We start from the raw sequence: 18,566 nt of genomic DNA on the forward strand, positions 1-18,566 counted from the left end.
ATCTACAAGGTAAATTTAAAACATTCATTGAATTATGGAGAATATATTTGAAGAATTTTGCAGGATTCTTCTAAAGTCATTAAGAACACCATGAATTGGGAAAAAGTTGGAAACCAGAGGTCAAAGTCACTGACCTAGATCTTCCACTAAATGACTCTAACATGGAAAAAAATTAGCAACTAATAATTAAGGTTCTTTTAATTTTTTTCTGTAATGAAATAGTTATCATATGATAATGTATTTTTCTAATCAAGAAAAGACCTAAAGCCAGATATGGTGGTCCATACCTGTAATCCCAGGTACTTGAGATAAGGAGGAAGATAACAAGTTTGAGGGCAATGTGGACAACTTAGACCCTGTATCAAAACAAAAAATAAAAAGGGCTGGAGATATGACTTAGTGGTAGAGCTCTGCTGGGTTCAGTCCTTAGTACCAAATTTAAAAAAAATAAATGAATAAACAATAGACCTAAAATCTGGGAAAGCACAGAGAACTGCAAAGATAAAGCAATTATCCAAAATTCCACCACCCAGAAATAACCAGTTTTTGTACACTTTATTTTCACCTACATCCTCCCTTCTCTTCTTTTGATTTCCCTTCTTTCCTCCTTTCCTTTCTCTCTCTTGCTTGCTTTTTTCTTTTCTTTCTCTTTTTAGATTTAGAATTATATGTCTAAATAAATACACTTGTGTACACATATTAAATGATATCGTAGAAATTATATGTGAATCTCATATACTACAATATGAATAGATAATATCTACATAAATGTAAATAGTTCCTAATTGGAATGAACTATTTAAATTAAACTATTTAATTTAAAAATTAAGTAAATTCTTATGTTCCTCATATGAATATATAAGAGAAAAAAAGTAAACATAGTATTATATAAGAAAATGCAACCTCTTAGTTCATGTGGGAAAGACTTGTGAATCCATCTAAATGTGAGTACGTCTTTAAATACATTTGTTTTTTATTTATGAAAGGCAAGTGCTATATAAGAAATTTTCCTAGTTTTGAATCAATTTTTATTGTCTTTACATCAATCCTAATAAAACCATCTCCATGTTCATTCGGGCTCACTTTATTGCTCAAATTGTTAAAGAGAAATATGAAGCAAGTTTGATACTAGCTATTTATTTTCCTCTAGAGTAGAATATGGCTTTTTCCTTTCCAGCATTAAAATCATCAAGGATTAAGTATTTTTCAAAAGAAAACTTTAAATTGAAGGACTCTTATCTAAGTAATATTATGTGACTGCAGCTAAGGTAAGAATTATTAATATCTATCCTGTAGGGCAGCACAATAGGTAATATAAATTATGAATTATGTTTATTTCAACCAAATGTATAAGAGTCCTTGAAAGCCTGAGTCACTTGGAGATACTGAGAGATTATGCAGTCCTTGCAAATCCATTTTTTAATTAACACACATAATCCATAATGCTTTATTTCTTCAATTGCTTCTTTATCTAGTTTATTATTTGCATGTTAATTAGCTTTAAAAATTAATGGACACTTTTTATGTCAATTTGAATTGAATAAATTGTTGGTATTGACCATGTAGCCTGTTTAAAATCTCTCTGCTCTTTTGTACAGCATAGCATACAAAGTACTGTAACTGTGTATTCTCTTATTAATTGGGTATGGAGTCTTAATCAAACTTGGCACTAGTTCTTGAAGACAGAACTTTCATGCTCCAGTTTGGTGGCACATGTGTCAGTAGGAATGCACCCCACCACACACACACCCCAGAAGACTCTGCTGCCTGCAGCTGCCTGAGTTCCAGCTTTATTATGTGAACTAGATTCCATAGGAGGCAGACTTCCTCTTGACACGGATGTGTTTGTATTCTGCCATGAACAGAAGCCAAGAGAACTCTTTCTGAAATATTAGATTGAGAACCTTTATTTTGAAAATGTAACACTGTAATGTAGCAACAGAAACCCCTCTAATGGTTCTTTAAAATATCTTTGGCAAACCTTCTTGAGCCGGTCAAAATATTTTCAGCTTATAGCATTTCAGCAATTGTTTTGGAAGCATCTTCTAGCTTGAGCACTGGTGTGTTAGAGATTGAAATTCACAGTGCAAGGAGGCTGGGAAAAATTCCTGCTTTCTGGTGCTGCAAGTGCAGAGTACATCTGTTCTACTTGTTGGCACAGAGAAGGTCAAACGGCTGGAGACTCTTGAGAGGCTAAAGGGTCCCATTGGTTCCATGATAGGATTCCTGTTGGTCCTTGAGAGACCTCCTGCCACTAGGATAGTCTTGCTTCCATTCTGAGTTCCTTTGCTGTGGTTCTAGAACTTTATCCAGATGCTTGCTACAGGTGCTGTTTTTACCTGGGTGGTGGTGGTGGTGGGGAGATTGACATCTACATGTGTGAATATTTAAGAAATTTAAGAATTTATAGGATATCTATTCAAATGACATTTTTTAGACAGTAAGGTTTCCAAATGCAAAACAGAAATGATTTCCTCAGTTCAGGAGACTGAGATACATCGGACTCTGAGTGTGCTAAAATAAAAGCAATAGTCAAGCTTGGTTTTCTCAATGATGAGATTCTGAGTTATTGAGGCAATTTTCTTCTCATTATTTTGAAGTAGAGGTAGCATCTTTTTGAGTTGCGTGAATAATGCTAATATTCCCTCAAGATTTTGTAATTGAAAGAGTTTTTATTTGAAACTGAGCACAGTAAAGATACATGTGAATCTGCTATCCCAATCAAATTTTGAATAACATTTTAAAGTTACAACCTTTGTGTCTCTGTCTATGCATATTATGCATATGTTAAGTGAAAACAACAACAACAAAAAAAACCAACCAAAAAAAACCCCCAAAACCAAACAACAACAACAAAAAACCACATTGGTCCCATCTGAAAAAAATGATACAGATTTACCATCCATTAAAAAAAAAAGTAAGAGAAGTTTAAAGATGGCGGCGAGGGGAGTGCATTGCCCCCGTGTGCTGCTTCACTGTGTGGGAGTTTGACAAGTCAGGACGGCTAAAGGATATCTTGTTAGGAATTTCCAGCAATAGTGGGGTGCTCCGGAACCTGGAGGAAGGATTTCCATCGCACGAGGATCAGCTACGGGGACTCAAACGCGAGAGGTTTGTCGCACTGCTTATTCAGCAAATCGGCCCGAGGCTAGAATCTGCAGCGTGCGCTGGGATAGAGACGCAGGGTTACAGCGCTGCAGTTTCTGCCAGCCGCGCAAGCACCGTACTCAGGGCTGAATTCTGGGTTTGAGACGGGGAAGGAAGCGGTCCATCTCGGTTCTCCACACCGGTCAGACCACAGAGGAGGCCAGCAGCCACCATGTTGGTAAACTGACGTCACCACCGCTGTTTTCGACTGACCGCAGCTCATTCAGCCATAGAACAGGTAATTTCAGGCTGCAATTCGCCTGCGGCTTGCAGACAGATTGCTAGGGCTCAGCGCCTGGGTGCTTCTTAGAACCTGATCTTATCGGAGTGAATACCCAGCGCGGAGCGGCTGCTGAGCCCGCGGAGGCTGCTTCTTGGACCCTGCGCCTACCAGAGCATACAACAAGCACTAAGCAGCCGAATTACGGCTCCCGGAACTGAGCCCGCGGGGACTGCTTCTTGGAGCTTACATTTATAGGAGCTTACACCGAGCACGGAGTGGCCGAGTTCCGGCTCCCGGAACTTCCCTGGCCCGGGGCTAGGAGCCCGCGGAAACTGCTTCTTGGTCCGGGTCCTGCTGAGGGCCGGTCAGGACTCACCCGGTGCTTTGGTTGCCCGGCAAGGGGAACGAAATGCTGCCATTCGCATAGGATACCAACATGGCAGAGATCTGATGTCTGCAGAAAGCGGCGGAGGAGGGAACTTCATCAATACCAGTGGTGACATAAGCAGTTGGTCTCCTGGTAGGGGGGGTGAGGCACAGTCACCCGAGTCTCCTCAATTTGTCGTCGAGCCAGAGGGAAGGAGCCGGGCCGCCGCCAGCGCCCGGAGCAGGCCCAGCGGCTTGCCAGCGTGGTGACCGCGTGACCCCAATTGGAGAGGGGGCGGAGCGGAGCCGCCACCCGCAACCGCAAGGTGGGCAGACCCGCGACCCAGTGGTACATGGGCGTGGTAGGAGGGGCAGGGCAGAGCCGCGGTTCGCGCTGTGACGAATGAGCGTGCAAGGTAAACAGACCTGTGACAGCCTGGCGGGTCAGGCCCAGTGGCCTGCCAGTGTGGTACACACGTCACCCCAACTGGAGTAGGGGCAGAGCAGATCCTTCTCCCACGCCCGGATCAGGCCCTGCCGGTGTGGTGGTCACGTGACCCCAATCGGGGGCGGAGCAGAACCGCCACCCGTGCCCGCAGGGTGAGCAGACCAGTGATCAACCTGTAGATCAGGCCCAGGGGTCCGCAGGCGTGGTAGGAGGGGCAGGGCAGATCCACCGCCCGCGCCTCCAAGGTAGGCAGTCCTACAACAGACCTGCGGATCAGGCCCAGGAGCCTGCCGGCGTGGTACAAACACCACCCTAATTGGAGTAGTGGCAGAGCAGAGTCGCCGCCCGTGCCAGGAACAGGCCCAGTGTCCTGCAGGCGGGGTAGTCACGACACCCCAATTGGAGTAGGGGCAGAGCAGAGCCTCCACCCGTGCCCGAAAGGTGGGCAGATCTGCGACCGACCAGCGGGACAGGCCCAGTGGCCTGCCGGTACGACAGACACGTCACCCCATTTGCAGTAGGGGCAGAGTAGAGCCGCCGCCCGCGCCTGCAGGGTAGGCAAACCTGCAACCGACCGGCGGATCAGGCCCAGTGGCCTGCCGGCGTGGTACACTCGTCACCCCAATTGGAGTAGGGGCAGAACAGAGCCGCCGCCAGCTCCCAGAACAGGCCCAGTGACCTGCCGGCGTGGTAGCCACGACACCCCAATTGGAATAAGAAGAGAGCAGAGCCGCCGCCCACACCTGCAGGAAAGATACGCAAGCAGTATGAAAAGACAAGGAAAGAAAGGACCACAAGCAATGCAGGTCAACGCAACTTTAGAAGAGGTAACAGCTGCAGCAGATGGAATGTCAGATAAAGAATTCAGGATATACATGCTTCAGATGATCTGGAGTATCAAGGAAGACATTAAACAGCAAAATCAGACAATGAAAGATCACTTCGACAACGAATTACGCAAACAAATCCAGGAAGCAAAGGATCAACTATACAGGGAGATAGAGGTTATAAAAAACAAACAAACAGAAATCCTATAAATGCAGGAAGCAATAAACCAACTTAAAAACTCAATGGAGAATACTACCAGCAGAGTAGAACACTTAGAAGATAGAACATCAGACAATGAAGACAAAGTATTTCAACTGGAAAAGAACATAGACAGCTCAGCAAGACTGTTAAGAAACCATGAGCAGAACATCCAAGAAATATGGGATAACATTAAGAGACCAAATTTAAGAGTCATTGGGATACAGGAAGGTACAGAGCTCCAAACCAAAGGAATGAGAAGTCTATTCAATGAAATAATACAAGAAAACTTCCCAGACTTGAAGAATGAGACAGAATCCCAAATCCTAGAAGCCTACAGGACGCCGAATGTGCAAAATCATAAGAGATCCACACCTAGACACATTATAATGAAGATGCCCAACATACAGAATAAGGAGAGAATTTTAAAAGCTACAAGAGAAAGGAAGCAGATTACATTTAGGGGTAAGCCAATCAGGATAACAGCTGATCTGTCAACACAGACTCTGAAAGCTAGAAGATCCTGGAATAACATATTTCAAACACTGAAAGAAAATGGGTTCCAACCAAGAATTGTGTATCCAGCGAAATTAAGCTTCAGGATGGAGGATGAAATTAAAACCTTCCACGATAAACAAAAGTTTAAAGAATTCGCAGCTAGAAAACCATCTCTTCAAAACATCCTCGCCAAAGCATTACAGGAAGAGGAAATGGAAAATAACAATGAAAACCAACAGTGGGAGGTAGGACTGTAAAGGGGGGGGGGATAATCAAAGAGGAAAACAAACCATGTTTAGTAACAGAAATAAACAAATATGGCTGGAAGAACAACCCATATCTCAATAATAACCCTAAATGTTAATGGCTTAAACTCACCAATTAAGAGACACAGGCTAGTAGAATGGATCACAAAACAAGACCCAACAATATGCTGCCTACAGGAGACGCATTTGATAGGAAAGGACATACATAGGCTGAAGGTGAAAGGTTGGGAAAAATCATATCACTCATATGGACTTCGGAAACAAGCAGGAGTGTCCATACTCATATCAAATAAAATAGATTTCAAGCCAAAGTTAATCAAAAGAGATAGAGGGACACTACATACTGCTTAAGGGAACCATACACCAACAAGACATAACAATCATAAATATTTATGCCCCAAACAATGGTGCAGCTATATTCGTCAAACAAACTCTTCTCAAGTTCAAGAGTCTAATAGACCACCATACCATAATCATGGGAGACTTCAACACACCTCTCTCGCCACTGGACAGATCTTCCAAACAAAAGTTGAATAAGGAAACTATAGAACTCAATAACACTATTAATAACCTAGACCTAATTGACATATATAGAATATACCACCCAACATCAAGCAGTTACACTTTTTTCTCAGCAGCACATGGATCCTTCTCAAAAATAGATCATATATTATGTCACAGGGCAACTCTTAGACAATATAAAGGAGTAGAGATAATACCATGCATCTTATCTGATCATAATGGAATGAAACTGAAAATCAACGATAAAAGAAGGAAGGAAAAAGCATACATCACTTGGAGAATGAACAATAGGTTACTGAACGATCAATGGGTTATAGAAGACATCAAGAAGGAAATCAAAAAATTCTTAGAGATAAATGAAAACACAGACACAACATATCGGAATCTATGGGACACATTGAAAGCAGTTCTAAGAGGAAAATTCATTGCTTGGAGTTCATTCCTTAAAAAAAGAAAAAACCAACAAATAAATGATCTCATACTTCATCTCAAAATCCTGGAAAATGAAGAGCAAAACAACAGCAAAAGAAGTAGAAGGCAAGAAATAATTAAAATCAGAGCTGAAATTAATGAAATCGAAACAAAAGAAACAATTGAAAAAATTGACAAAACTAAAAGTTGGTTCTTTGAAAAAATAAACAAAATCGACAGACCCTTAGCGATGCTAGCGAAGAGAAGAAGAGAGAGAACTCAAATTACTAGCATACGGGATGAAAAAGGCAATATCACAACAGACACTTCAGAAATACAGAAGATAATCAAAAACTATTTTGAATCCTTATACTCCAATAAATTAGAAGATAGTGAAGGCATAGATAAATTTCTTAAGTCATATGATCTGCCCAGATTGAGTCAGGAGGATATAGAAAACCTAAACAGACCAATATCAATTGAGGAAATAGAAGAAACCATAAAAAGACTACCAACTAAGAAAAGCCCAGGTCCAGATGGGTATACAGCAGAATTTTACAAAACCTTTAAAGAAGAACTAATACCAATACTTTTCAAGCTACTTCAGGAAATAGAAAAGGAGGGAGAACTTCCAAATTCATTCTATGAGGCCAACATCACCCTGATACCTAAACCAGACAAAGACACTTCAAAGAAAGAAAACTACAGACCAATATCTCTAATGAACCTAGATGCAAAAATCCTCAATAAAATTCTGGCGAATCGGATACAAAAACATATCAAAAAAATTGTACACCATGATCAAGTAGGATTCATCCCTGGGATGCAAGGCTGGTTCAATATACGGAAATCAATAAATGTTATTCACCACATCAATAGACTTAAAAATAAGAACCATATGATCATCTCGATAGATGCGGAAAAAGCATTTGACAAAGTACAGCATCCCTTTATGTTCAAAACTCTAGAAAAACTAGGGATAACAGGAACATACCTCAATATTGTAAAAGCAATCTATGCTAAGCCTCAGGCTAGCATCATTCTGAATGGAGAAAAACTGAAGGCATTCCCTCTAAAATCTGGAACTAGACAGGGATGCCCTCTCTCTCCACTTCTGTTCAACATAGTTCTCGAAACACTGGCCAGAGCAATTAGACAGACGAAAGAAATCAAAGGCATAAAAATAGGAAAAGAAGAACTTAAATTATCACTATTTGCAGATGATATGATTCTATACCTAGCAGACCCAAAAGGCTCTACAAAGAAACTATTAGAGCTAATAAATGAATTCAGCAAAGTGGCAGGATATAAAATCAACACACATAAATCAAAGGCATTCCTGTATATCAGCGACAAATCCTCTGAATTGGAAATGAGGACAACCACTCCATTCAAAATATCTTCAAAAAAAATAAAATACTTGGGAATCAACCTAACAAAAGAGGTGAAAGACTTATACAATGAAAACTACAGAACCCTAAAGAGAGAAATAGAAGAAGATCTTAGAAGATGGAAAAATATACCCTGTTCATGGATATGCAGAACTAACATCATCAAAATGGCGATATTACCAAAAGTTCTCTATAGGTTTAATGCAATGCCAATCAAAATCCCATCGGCATTTCTTGTAGAAATAGAGAAAGCAATCATGAAATTCATATGGAAAAATAAAAGACCCAGAATAGCAAAAACAATGCTAAGCAGGAAGTGTGAATCAGGCGGTATAGCGATACCAGACTTCAAACTATACTACAGAGCAATAGTAACAAAAACAGCATGGTACTGGTACCAAAACAGGCGGGTGGACCAATGGTACAGAATAGAGGACACAGAAACCAATCCACAAAACTACAACTATCTTATATTTGATAAAGGGGCTAAAAGCATGCAATGGAGGAAGGATAGCATCTTCAACAAATGGTGCTGGGAAAACTGGAAATCCATATGCAACAAAATGAAACTGAATCCCTTTCTCTCGCCATGCACAAAAGTGAATTCAAAATGGATCAAGGAGCTTGATATCAAATCAGAGACGCGCCGTCTGATAGAAGAAAAAGTTGGCTACGATCTACAGTCGGTGGGGTCGGGCTCCAAATTCCTCAATAGGACACCCATAGCACAAAAGTTAATAACTAGAATCAACAAATGGGACTTACTCAAACTAAAAAGTTTTTTCTCAGCAAAAGAAACAATAAGAGAGGTAAATAGGGAGCCTACACCCTGGGAACAAATCTTTACTCCTCACACTTCAGATAGAGCCCTAATATCCAGAGTATACAAAGAACTCAAAAAATTAGACAATAAGAAAACAAACAACCCAATCAACAAATGGGCCAAGGACCTGAACAGACACTTCTCAGAGGAGGACATACAGTCAATCAACAAGTACATGAAAAAATGCTCAACATCTCTAGCTGTCAGAGAAATGCAAATCAAAACCACCCTAAGATACCATCTCACTCCAGTAAGATTGGCAGCCATTAGGAAGTAAAACAACAACAAGTGCTGGCGAGGATGTGGGGAAAAGGGTACACTTGTACATTGCTGGTGGGACTGCAGATTGGTGCAGCCAATTTGGAAAGCAATATGGAGATTTCTTGGAAAGCTGGGAATGGAGCCACCATTTGACCCAGCTATTCCCCTTCTTGGTCTATTCCCTAAAGACCTAAAAAGAGCATGCTACAGGGACACTGCTACATCGATGTTCATAGCAGCACAGTTCACAATAGCAAGACTGTGGAACCAACCTAGATGCCCTTCAATAGACGAATGGATAAAAAAAATGTGGCATTTATACACAATGGAGTATTACTCTGCATTAAAAAATGACAAAATCATAGAATTTACAGGGAAATGGATGGCATTAGAGCAGATTATGCTAAGTGAAGCTAGCCAATCCCTAAAAAACAAATGCCAAATGTCTTCTTTGATATAAGGAGAGTAACTAAGAACAGTGTAGGGACGAAGAACAGGAGAAGAAGATTAACATTTAACAGGGATGAGAGGTGGGAGGGAAAGGGAGAGAGAAGGGAAATTGCATGGTAATGGAAAGAGACCCTCAGGGTTATACAGTGGAGGAGGTAGAGAGAGAGGAGGGGAGGGGAGGGGAGAGGTGGGGAGGGGGGAGGGTGGAGGAAGGGAAAGGCAGTGGAGCACAACAGACACTAGTATGGCAATTTGTAAATCAATGGATGTGTAACTGATGTGATTCTGCAATCTGTGTATGGGGTGAAGGTGGGAGTTCATAACCCACTTGAATCAAAGTGTGGAATATGATATGTCAAGAAATTTGTAATGTTTTGAACAACCCACAATAAAAAATTAAAAAAAAAAAAAAAAAAAAAAGTAATATGTAGTGAAACTAATTATCTTAGTCACAAATCCAAATGACTTTGTCGATTGAGCAAAGTGTGTTAGCAATTTCTGGCAACTATAATTGTGATAACAGCCCCGCCAAGGATATTACTATTGCTCTTTAATTGCCTCAAGTAACAGTACATACTCCAGTGATGGGTCGTCTCATTTATCATGTTCCTTTGTGGATTACTTGCCTCACACTGTTCAGCCTCCTTGGAACTCTTTCCAGTCAAGCCTCAGCTACTGGCTGATGGTTTTCCCCACACTGTTCTGATTAACACTTTTAAAGTCAGCTCTTCGGATGCTTCTCTTACTTCCTGCTAGAGCCTGAGCTGCCCTGGGGGTACTGCTTTAGCTGTTGGGGGCTGTAAATCAGCCACTTGAGAGGCCCAGAGTTCTCTACTGAATGCCCCCTGACATGTGTGATCCTGAATCTCTGTGACTTAACCCTTGCTTAACATGGCCCTAGATTATACTAGATTTGGATTATTATTTATGTAAAACATTCTAGTGATTTGCTTGGGGTGGAGGAGACCTATTCAGTAAGTTTGCTTTTAAAAAAAAATCTCAAGTTGTGATTTGTGAGGGTTCATCATATTTGTATCTACTCGTTTAGGGTATATTTTAGGAAGAATTTTTAAAAAGTTAACTTTCATGGTTTATTATTAATAATATTCACTACAATAAATGAGAATAACCTAGAAAAGTATCTACTATGAATGAATGAAAATGCTTCCACTCCTCAGTAAATGACTCAGAAGCAGTGTAAGGACATTCTGAAATATCTCTTCTGGCAATTAGTCTGTGGCAAACTCGTTTTCACCTAGGGCCCTTGTTCAGGAGGAGGTTTCTGAGATTCTCTGGTGGGCTCTGCTGTCTTTCTGCCTGCACTCTAAGAAGCGGACCCTGCCACACCCTCAGAATCCTCTTGGATAACATCCCTATTTGGGTCACGTGGCTCTGTTCTGATGATCAGCCTCCAGACTATCTCCTTAGGTGTATTGTAGGTTTGCACTGGTGAATAGACTGTGATGTCGTATGGAGAGGACATATTGCAGGCATGATTTGTAAGGCTTGTATTGTGTGATCTGTGACTTTGAGCATTTACCAAATTTGTACTATTTTATGCTTGTTTCTCTGGGAAACCTCTCTACCAACCACATCTATTCTTTTTCATGTTCCCCATCCTCTGCACACACACATACCCATACATACCTGCTACATAGACCTGAAATATATACCATCCTTTAAAATGATGGTAGTTCTCTGGTGCTACTTTTCAATGCCTAGATAGAAGTCAGCTTCTTAAAATTTCACTGTCATTTACTCCTAGTTGTTCTCTCTAACATGAAGTCCATAAAACAATTTATATTTGTATATGATGATATAAATGTGCATGCTATGCTAAATAATTTGTTTGGCATAATACAGAAGTGCCACATTTTAAAGATGAACAGGAAAAGTTTGTAGAACAACCATAAGAATCAGAAAATCTCAGCAACTGTGCTAAATTGGTTCTTTTTGAAGACTAATTTTCTGATTTTAAAGAATCTTACATTTTAACTTTTCATATAATACATGTAAGAGATGTAATATATTCTTGGGTTCTAGAGATGCACATTCATATTTCTGAGTTTGTATGAGTTCTAAACCTTAGAAAGGCCAAAAACTTAATGTGGAGAGAGATGAGTAGGGAGAAGGAGAGCGGAAGGAAGAAGAGAGAAAAAGAGGGACCGAGAAGAATTGCACAAATCAAAATTTTATTTAGTTCATGGATCTTCTAGACCTATATTTACATGTCACTGGAGAACCTGGTTTTGGAGGTTCTTGACTAAAATCTTTGTTTAGTGCTGATTTCAGAAGAAGCTCTTCCAAACTGGTATCTGTACAGGTATCAGTTACCAGGTGCCTATTGGTCCTGATTGTGCCTTGGAAGCAGAGGTGCATACTGTAGAGTGCCATGGTACCCAAGTTATCCCAGCAAATCTAGATGTATATGTGAGGTTAAATTTCCAGAGGGAAAAGCCGAATGGCTTTGTAGGAAGTGCATGAACTTTGCTATCAGATTTGGTGTTAAGTTCTGGCTTTTCCATCTATAGACTGTGTGAACCTTTAGCTTAACTCTCTGAGCCTCAGTTTCTCTGTTTGCCAAATGTAGAGCAGTTATAAGGAATAAATGAAACAACATATATCCCAAAGTGCCTCATACTTAGTAAGAATTAATAAAAGTTATTGTTTTTCTCTTTCTCCACCACTGAAGAGTATAGCAGTGAAGTGGATAACATCCTCAGCAACTTAGTTTTGCTCTTCTTCCTGGTTTGACTAGATAAAATCTGTTCAATCACATTTTTAATCAAAACTCTTGTATTTTATCTGGTCTATCCCCAGTGAGTTAGTTAGAGAAGAAATTCCTAGAGAAATTCTAATCCTAGAGAGAGGCTGAGAGAGAGAGAGAGAGAGAGAGAGAGAGAGTACCCAGGCATATTACTCAATGATATACAGCTAATACAATGAAACTGCACATCATTTATTTTTTTTTATAGATTCCCCAACTTAGAGTGAACTTATTCTTTAATCTCCTCTGACATAAAACTCAATTAGGGATTAAGAAGGTGATGGGTAATCAATATTTTTATTCAAAAGTGATTTTTCTTTAGCTAGAAGCTATACAGCTACACTGCTCTGAAATCTTTATCAGCTTAGACAACAAGAGAGTGACATTCAACACGTATTAAATCGCCTAGAGGTCACATAATCTACTGTGGGTGGTGTTCTGTTGTACTGTAATGATCCAGAGACCTTGCAGACTCCTAAAATGCCCTAACGTTTGATTGTGTAAAGTAAAAGAGAGCTGTTCATCAAAAAAATCACTCAAGATATTATTGAAGAGAAATTCAAAGATACAGGGAGTTCTAAAACTAAACTTTCTACCTTGTATTCTCTCTCTCTCTCTCTCTCTCTCTCTCTCTCTCTCTCTCTCGTCATGTTTGAATCAGTATCTTAGTAACACCTGTGCTGAAAGACCTCCCTCTAGTAGCCTGTTGATTGGGACGCTGTGAGATGTGATACTCCTGTGACTTCTTTTTCCTCAGTTAAATTCTAGAACATGCTACAACCTTGGCATCATTGTGGAATTATACATAACAGATTGTAATACCAAAATTTTAGAACAATAGTGTAGAGTAAAAATATTAATTGGGGAAGCCACAAAGCAAAGTTTGTTAGTAGTTAGTTATTATTATCTTTGATAGATTACATATTATAATAAACATATTCGAAGCTTCTATATTTAGGTTTTCAGGGCTAATTTAAGTTTTAGTAGTGAAAAATATTTATATAACAATCTTATAATTGTTTCTCTTCTTATCAATTTCAGGGTCAGCCTGGTCCTCAGGTAAGTGATCTCTTTTCTAATAAATTGGCACCCAACTTAGGATTTTCCTCAAGTTTTTCTTCAATTCTTTTTCAAAGAATATAAGAAAGCTATGAGATGGTAATCATGACACCACATTGTTGACCAAATATTTCCCAGGAGTAAATCCCTGGGGCCTCTGTAGGGTTGTGTGAGCCACATCAGCTGTTAGGCCAGATGGCAAATTGAGCTGAGTGTCATCATATAAAGCAAAACTCCTCACTGACCTCGACCAGGCCCACACGACTGTCATGGAAGGCAGAATGACTTAGTTAAGGTTGGGTGTGAACTGATTTGAATTAGGTACTGGTTAATTATGTACTAATAATGTTGTAGATCCACACAGTCTCTGATAATTTAAACTGCAGTTCTGCTAGCTTCTTTCAATTCAATATAGACAGATACTGATTTTATTGTACATTTTCAGTATAGACTAACTGCGGCTGACATGAGTTGTAATTGAGCATGAATACAGTCAACCGAAAATTTTTGAGCCTTAAATCATATTGAAGAAAATGACAAAATTTTAGGGTAGGGAAGAATTTGTATAAAGCTGAAAACAAAAGAAGGGGATATCTAGAAATAGTCAATGCAACAAACTCAAACTCAACAAACCCAGTGTCTGTGCTAATGATAATCTGTAGGGTACTCTTGGGAAGGAAGTACAATTAGTAATGCTTTACCTAGAACACTGTAATACCTGTAAGCAATGCGATTATTTATTGAGTGCCATTCTCTCTTTTTCCTTGATCTTCTGAATTCTACTTTGGTCCTAGATTTTTTTTATGAATAAGTCATTTCATGATAGCTTTGCAGTCAATATTATGAATTACCTATCGTGTGATAATCCTCACAGTAGACCACAAGAATATTTTTTCATAGTTTTTGTGAGCTCTGTGTATAAGAATAATAATCCAAAAAAACCTCACTGCTTCAGTCAGACAGTTCTTTTCATACTAAGCTCAGGAGAAAAAAAAATTCATCTTTAACTAGTTTATGTTGCTATCAAAGAATATTCTTGTTATTTTTAATGTTCACTCTTACATTCCAGGTGAGCTCAAGGTAGTTATTAGAGGAGGAAAAAACCCACAGAAGGGAATTATGGTTTGTTTCTAAATTTGAGCTAAATTATAATGGGATAAAGACAAAGTATAAGGAGCTTAGCATGCCTTATTTTAATGAATGCTTACAGTAGCCCTGGACAGGTTATACTAGAAGGTAGTTTTATATGTACATATATAAATATAAACATATTTGTGTATTTATATATGCCTATATAAATATGTAAAATATACTTATGCATAGATTATATAAATTCATAAGAGATAAACTACTTGCCTGGGTGATACCATAGAGCTGGAAGCAGAGGTCATTCTGACTCCAAACCCTCATATTCTAACACTCAGCCTTTGAGGGAAAAGAAGATGAAACAGCAGGTGGTAAAGTTAGTTTTGAAAAGATTGTAATCTTTAACACATTTGAAGTTTATATAGAACGTCTGTTTTAGCCAGCCATCTCCAACCATGTCCAAGTAATTCTTAAGAATTTGGGCATAAGTAATTCAAGATAGGATCCCAGGAGACATTGTAGGGGAAAATGACTCTGGGAAAACAGAATAACCAAAAAAGCTGATACACTAATGAAGAGGTAATTGCTGTGAATAGCTGAGGCTCAATCCAGCTGAAAAACCTGTGAGAGACAATGTAGAACATGCCTCAGAAACATCCCGCTGAGGGGCAAGGAAGTTAATGTATTTATCCACTAATTTCCCTTTCTTCTTTCTTGAAAGTCCCATCCAGATTCTAATTCTGTGGTACTTCTGGCCTGCACCAGAAGGTCTGCATACTCCAGCTGCTAGAGAAATATGGGAAGCTGTAGGGACATACAGAATGGGTATTCCAGCACTGTCTTTGAGCACGGTTGTGGTGTGGGTGGGCAACTACATCCATTCCCACAACCAAGTGCAAGCATCTTATATAAAACAGGATGGAAAATTTACATATGAAATATAGAGACTTGGATATTGGACACAAAGACAGGATTAAAAGTATATTATTTAAGGCAGTGCTAATGAAAATAATTACAAATAGCAAAGTACAGTCATAATAGGTCTTGAGTATTAGCCATAGTTGATGAATAGAAGAAAGAGAGTAAGCCAGATGACGAGCCAAGAATGGACAGAACCAGGAGCATCGTGGATCATTATAGCTAAGACTTGAACATGTATCATGGTACTTCAGAGGACCTTGATACCAGGTCTTATATTTACTGTGAAAAAACACAAAGTCTACCTAATTTTCATGTGTATTTGACAATTCTGGAAATTTAGAGTGAAGATGGAACTGGAATTGTCAAATGGCGCCCTGCTCTTGTTTTTCCTTTGTTTTGGCCTGTAGGGGCCAAGACAATCACATGAGAATTTAATTCAAAACATCTTCCTCAGATCACAGCAAGAGGAGTGCAATGAATTTAGGGAGAATATGTGTGAGAGGGAAGTGGGAAACCAACTCATATGCTCACATTGTATTTCTGGAGCACAAAAAAAAAGTCTAGCCTACCTCTAAGTCTCCATTATTATCATAATAGTTTTTCAAAGAAACTTCCATTTTGGGGACTTAAATAGTTCTTAGTGAAGTTCTCCATTAAGTACATGATCATTAGCTATGTTTTGAGGATCTTTATAAATTATAGGTGAATTTTATATAGAGGCTCCTGTCCATCTCTATATTTAATTTTCACCACTACCTGTTTTAATGTGTGAATTTCCCAGGCTCTAATCTATTCTTGGGAAATTTATTTTGCAAAGAAAGTAGACTCTCAACAGGATTTTAACTCAAGAAATAAAATTTATCTATCAAAAATCTGAACATTTAGAAATGACTCCTGTAATAGATGTGATTATCAATTTATGCAGCAGTTATTACATTTTGTACAATTATATCTTACATTCATACTTTAGAATGCATCTACTTTTTTCTTGAGTAAATTCATATAAACTATACATTAAATCTGTTTAACACAGGTTCATAAGGTGCATTCAGTGAATAAGCAAGCAATATACACTTAAAACCCAAAGTTGGGAAATTTTATGGATTTTTAAATGGTTAAAAGGTTTATTTTATGTGATCAAAATTATCTTAAAATTTTCTTATTCTGTTATTTAGCCGGTGCAAACGATTAGTCACATAGAATGTATTTCTAGTACCAGGAACTTGTAATTTGGGGTATGTCTTCCTCTTTTTTTTTTTTTTTTTAGTGACTTAAAACAATCTCTTCTTTTTCCTTAAAATATCAATGTTTTTAGTTTCCCTCACTTTCCTCTTTTTGTGTGGGTGTAAAATTCAATATAATTTACCTACACTTCCTCCCTCTGATCCTCTTCCTTCTTAACCTTTGCACATGCCATTAACTATGGGAAAGGGAAGGGCATGAACATTGAAAAACTTCCTCCTTACCTTTTCTCCCATCTCCTTCTGCAACTACTTTAGGGAGGTGGAAAAAAAGAAGAGAGTTTGCCATGTAAATAAGTTGTCCCTTATTTCCAAGTTTCCTCCTACTCCCTGAGTCATAGCCATATCACCTGTGGCCTCTGTTATCTAGCCTGCCTGCTCCTTTGAATATCCACTCCTGTTGAGCAGTATTCTGAATGATACATTTCTAAATGTCAAATTCCAATTTTTGATGGATTTTTCATTAAGATACAAGTACCAATTAATGGTTTGTTTCTACAATAAGAATATTTGGAGGGATTAGGAATAACCTGTAGATTATATAATAATTATATCATAATCCCCATGGGAAGACGAAATAAGATTTCCAAACAGTTAACTTCCAAAGAAAATCAGAAATGTTTGAATTGGGACTTTTGAACACTTTTACCGTTTAAAAAAGATTTGAACAGAATTGTAACTAGGCACTTGTTATTCTTGTGCAAAAGTTTATGTCAATGATTTTTTTTGCATAGTTTTAAACCATTTCACCTCATCTTATTCACAATATTAAAAGGTGTAGAACTCTTCCTTAGTACTTTTTTCCATATCACATGTTCTTTCATAAGAGCTTCCAGATGAATAAGGTTGTATTTTGAAGACTGTTGGTTATGAGGGAGTTATTCAGTGAGTCGTTCTGATCATCTTCCTAAGTTGAACACAGTTTAGATGGACTTAAGGATAAGACATTGTGAAGAAGACTGAGAAGTAAATGGCAGTGGACCCTATTACGTAGTAATACGTAGTAATACGTAGTAATACGCAGTAATACGCAGTAATACGCAGTAATACGCAGTAATACGCAGTAATACGCAGTAATACGCAGTAATACGCAGTAATACGTAGTATAAAGCTGATAGGAAAGGAGAGCTTAGGGAAGACAGGTGAGTGTTAGCATTTACCTGGTGGGGGGAGTGGGGAGAAGGTTCCTGACATGGGAAACGAAATAATGAAAAGATATTAGAAAGAAAGAAGAAAAGCAATTCTAGCATCTAGGGTTAAGGTTAAAAAATAAATAAAAAATAAAGAGGCAGAACATGAATGGAGGGGATGTTTCTGTGACTTGACTGAATCAAGGGACATTAAATTTTTGGAGGGGGAAGACGACACACTAGAGTAAATAATGTCACAGTGACTTGAAAAACATGAGTGAAAAGAGGGAAAAATAAGTGACAAACTAGAGACAATGAGAAATAATCTATTGAAATGAAAGTAACCCTGATATTTGTTCAGTAACTCATATTAACATAATTAAATTCAATCACTCAACAAGTATTTATTTAACCCCTACTAAGGCACAGGAAGACAAATTATGGTGAATAAAACAGATTCAGCTTCTGTTCTTACAATGAATCTGTTTTATTTTTATTTTGAAAAATTATATATTTTAATTTAAATATTT

The 18,566-nt window shown here is 38.6% G+C and overlaps 1 protein-coding gene across 1 annotated transcript in view; it reads left to right on the forward strand.

The window, feature by feature from the left end:
• The window catches only part of Col25a1 (collagen type XXV alpha 1 chain), a 460,559-nt gene that overhangs the window by 268,975 nt on the left and 173,018 nt on the right, over positions 1-18,566 (forward strand). The window contains exon 5 of the mRNA XM_071614023.1: positions 13,641-13,658. Coding sequence (XP_071470124.1) covers positions 13,641-13,658 — 18 coding nt within the window. The remainder of the gene's footprint in view (positions 1-13,640; positions 13,659-18,566) is intronic.

The sequence above is a fragment of the Marmota flaviventris genome, chromosome 7 (assembly GCF_047511675.1).
Source record: "Marmota flaviventris isolate mMarFla1 chromosome 7, mMarFla1.hap1, whole genome shotgun sequence".
Taxonomy (NCBI): Eukaryota; Metazoa; Chordata; class Mammalia; order Rodentia; family Sciuridae; genus Marmota; species Marmota flaviventris.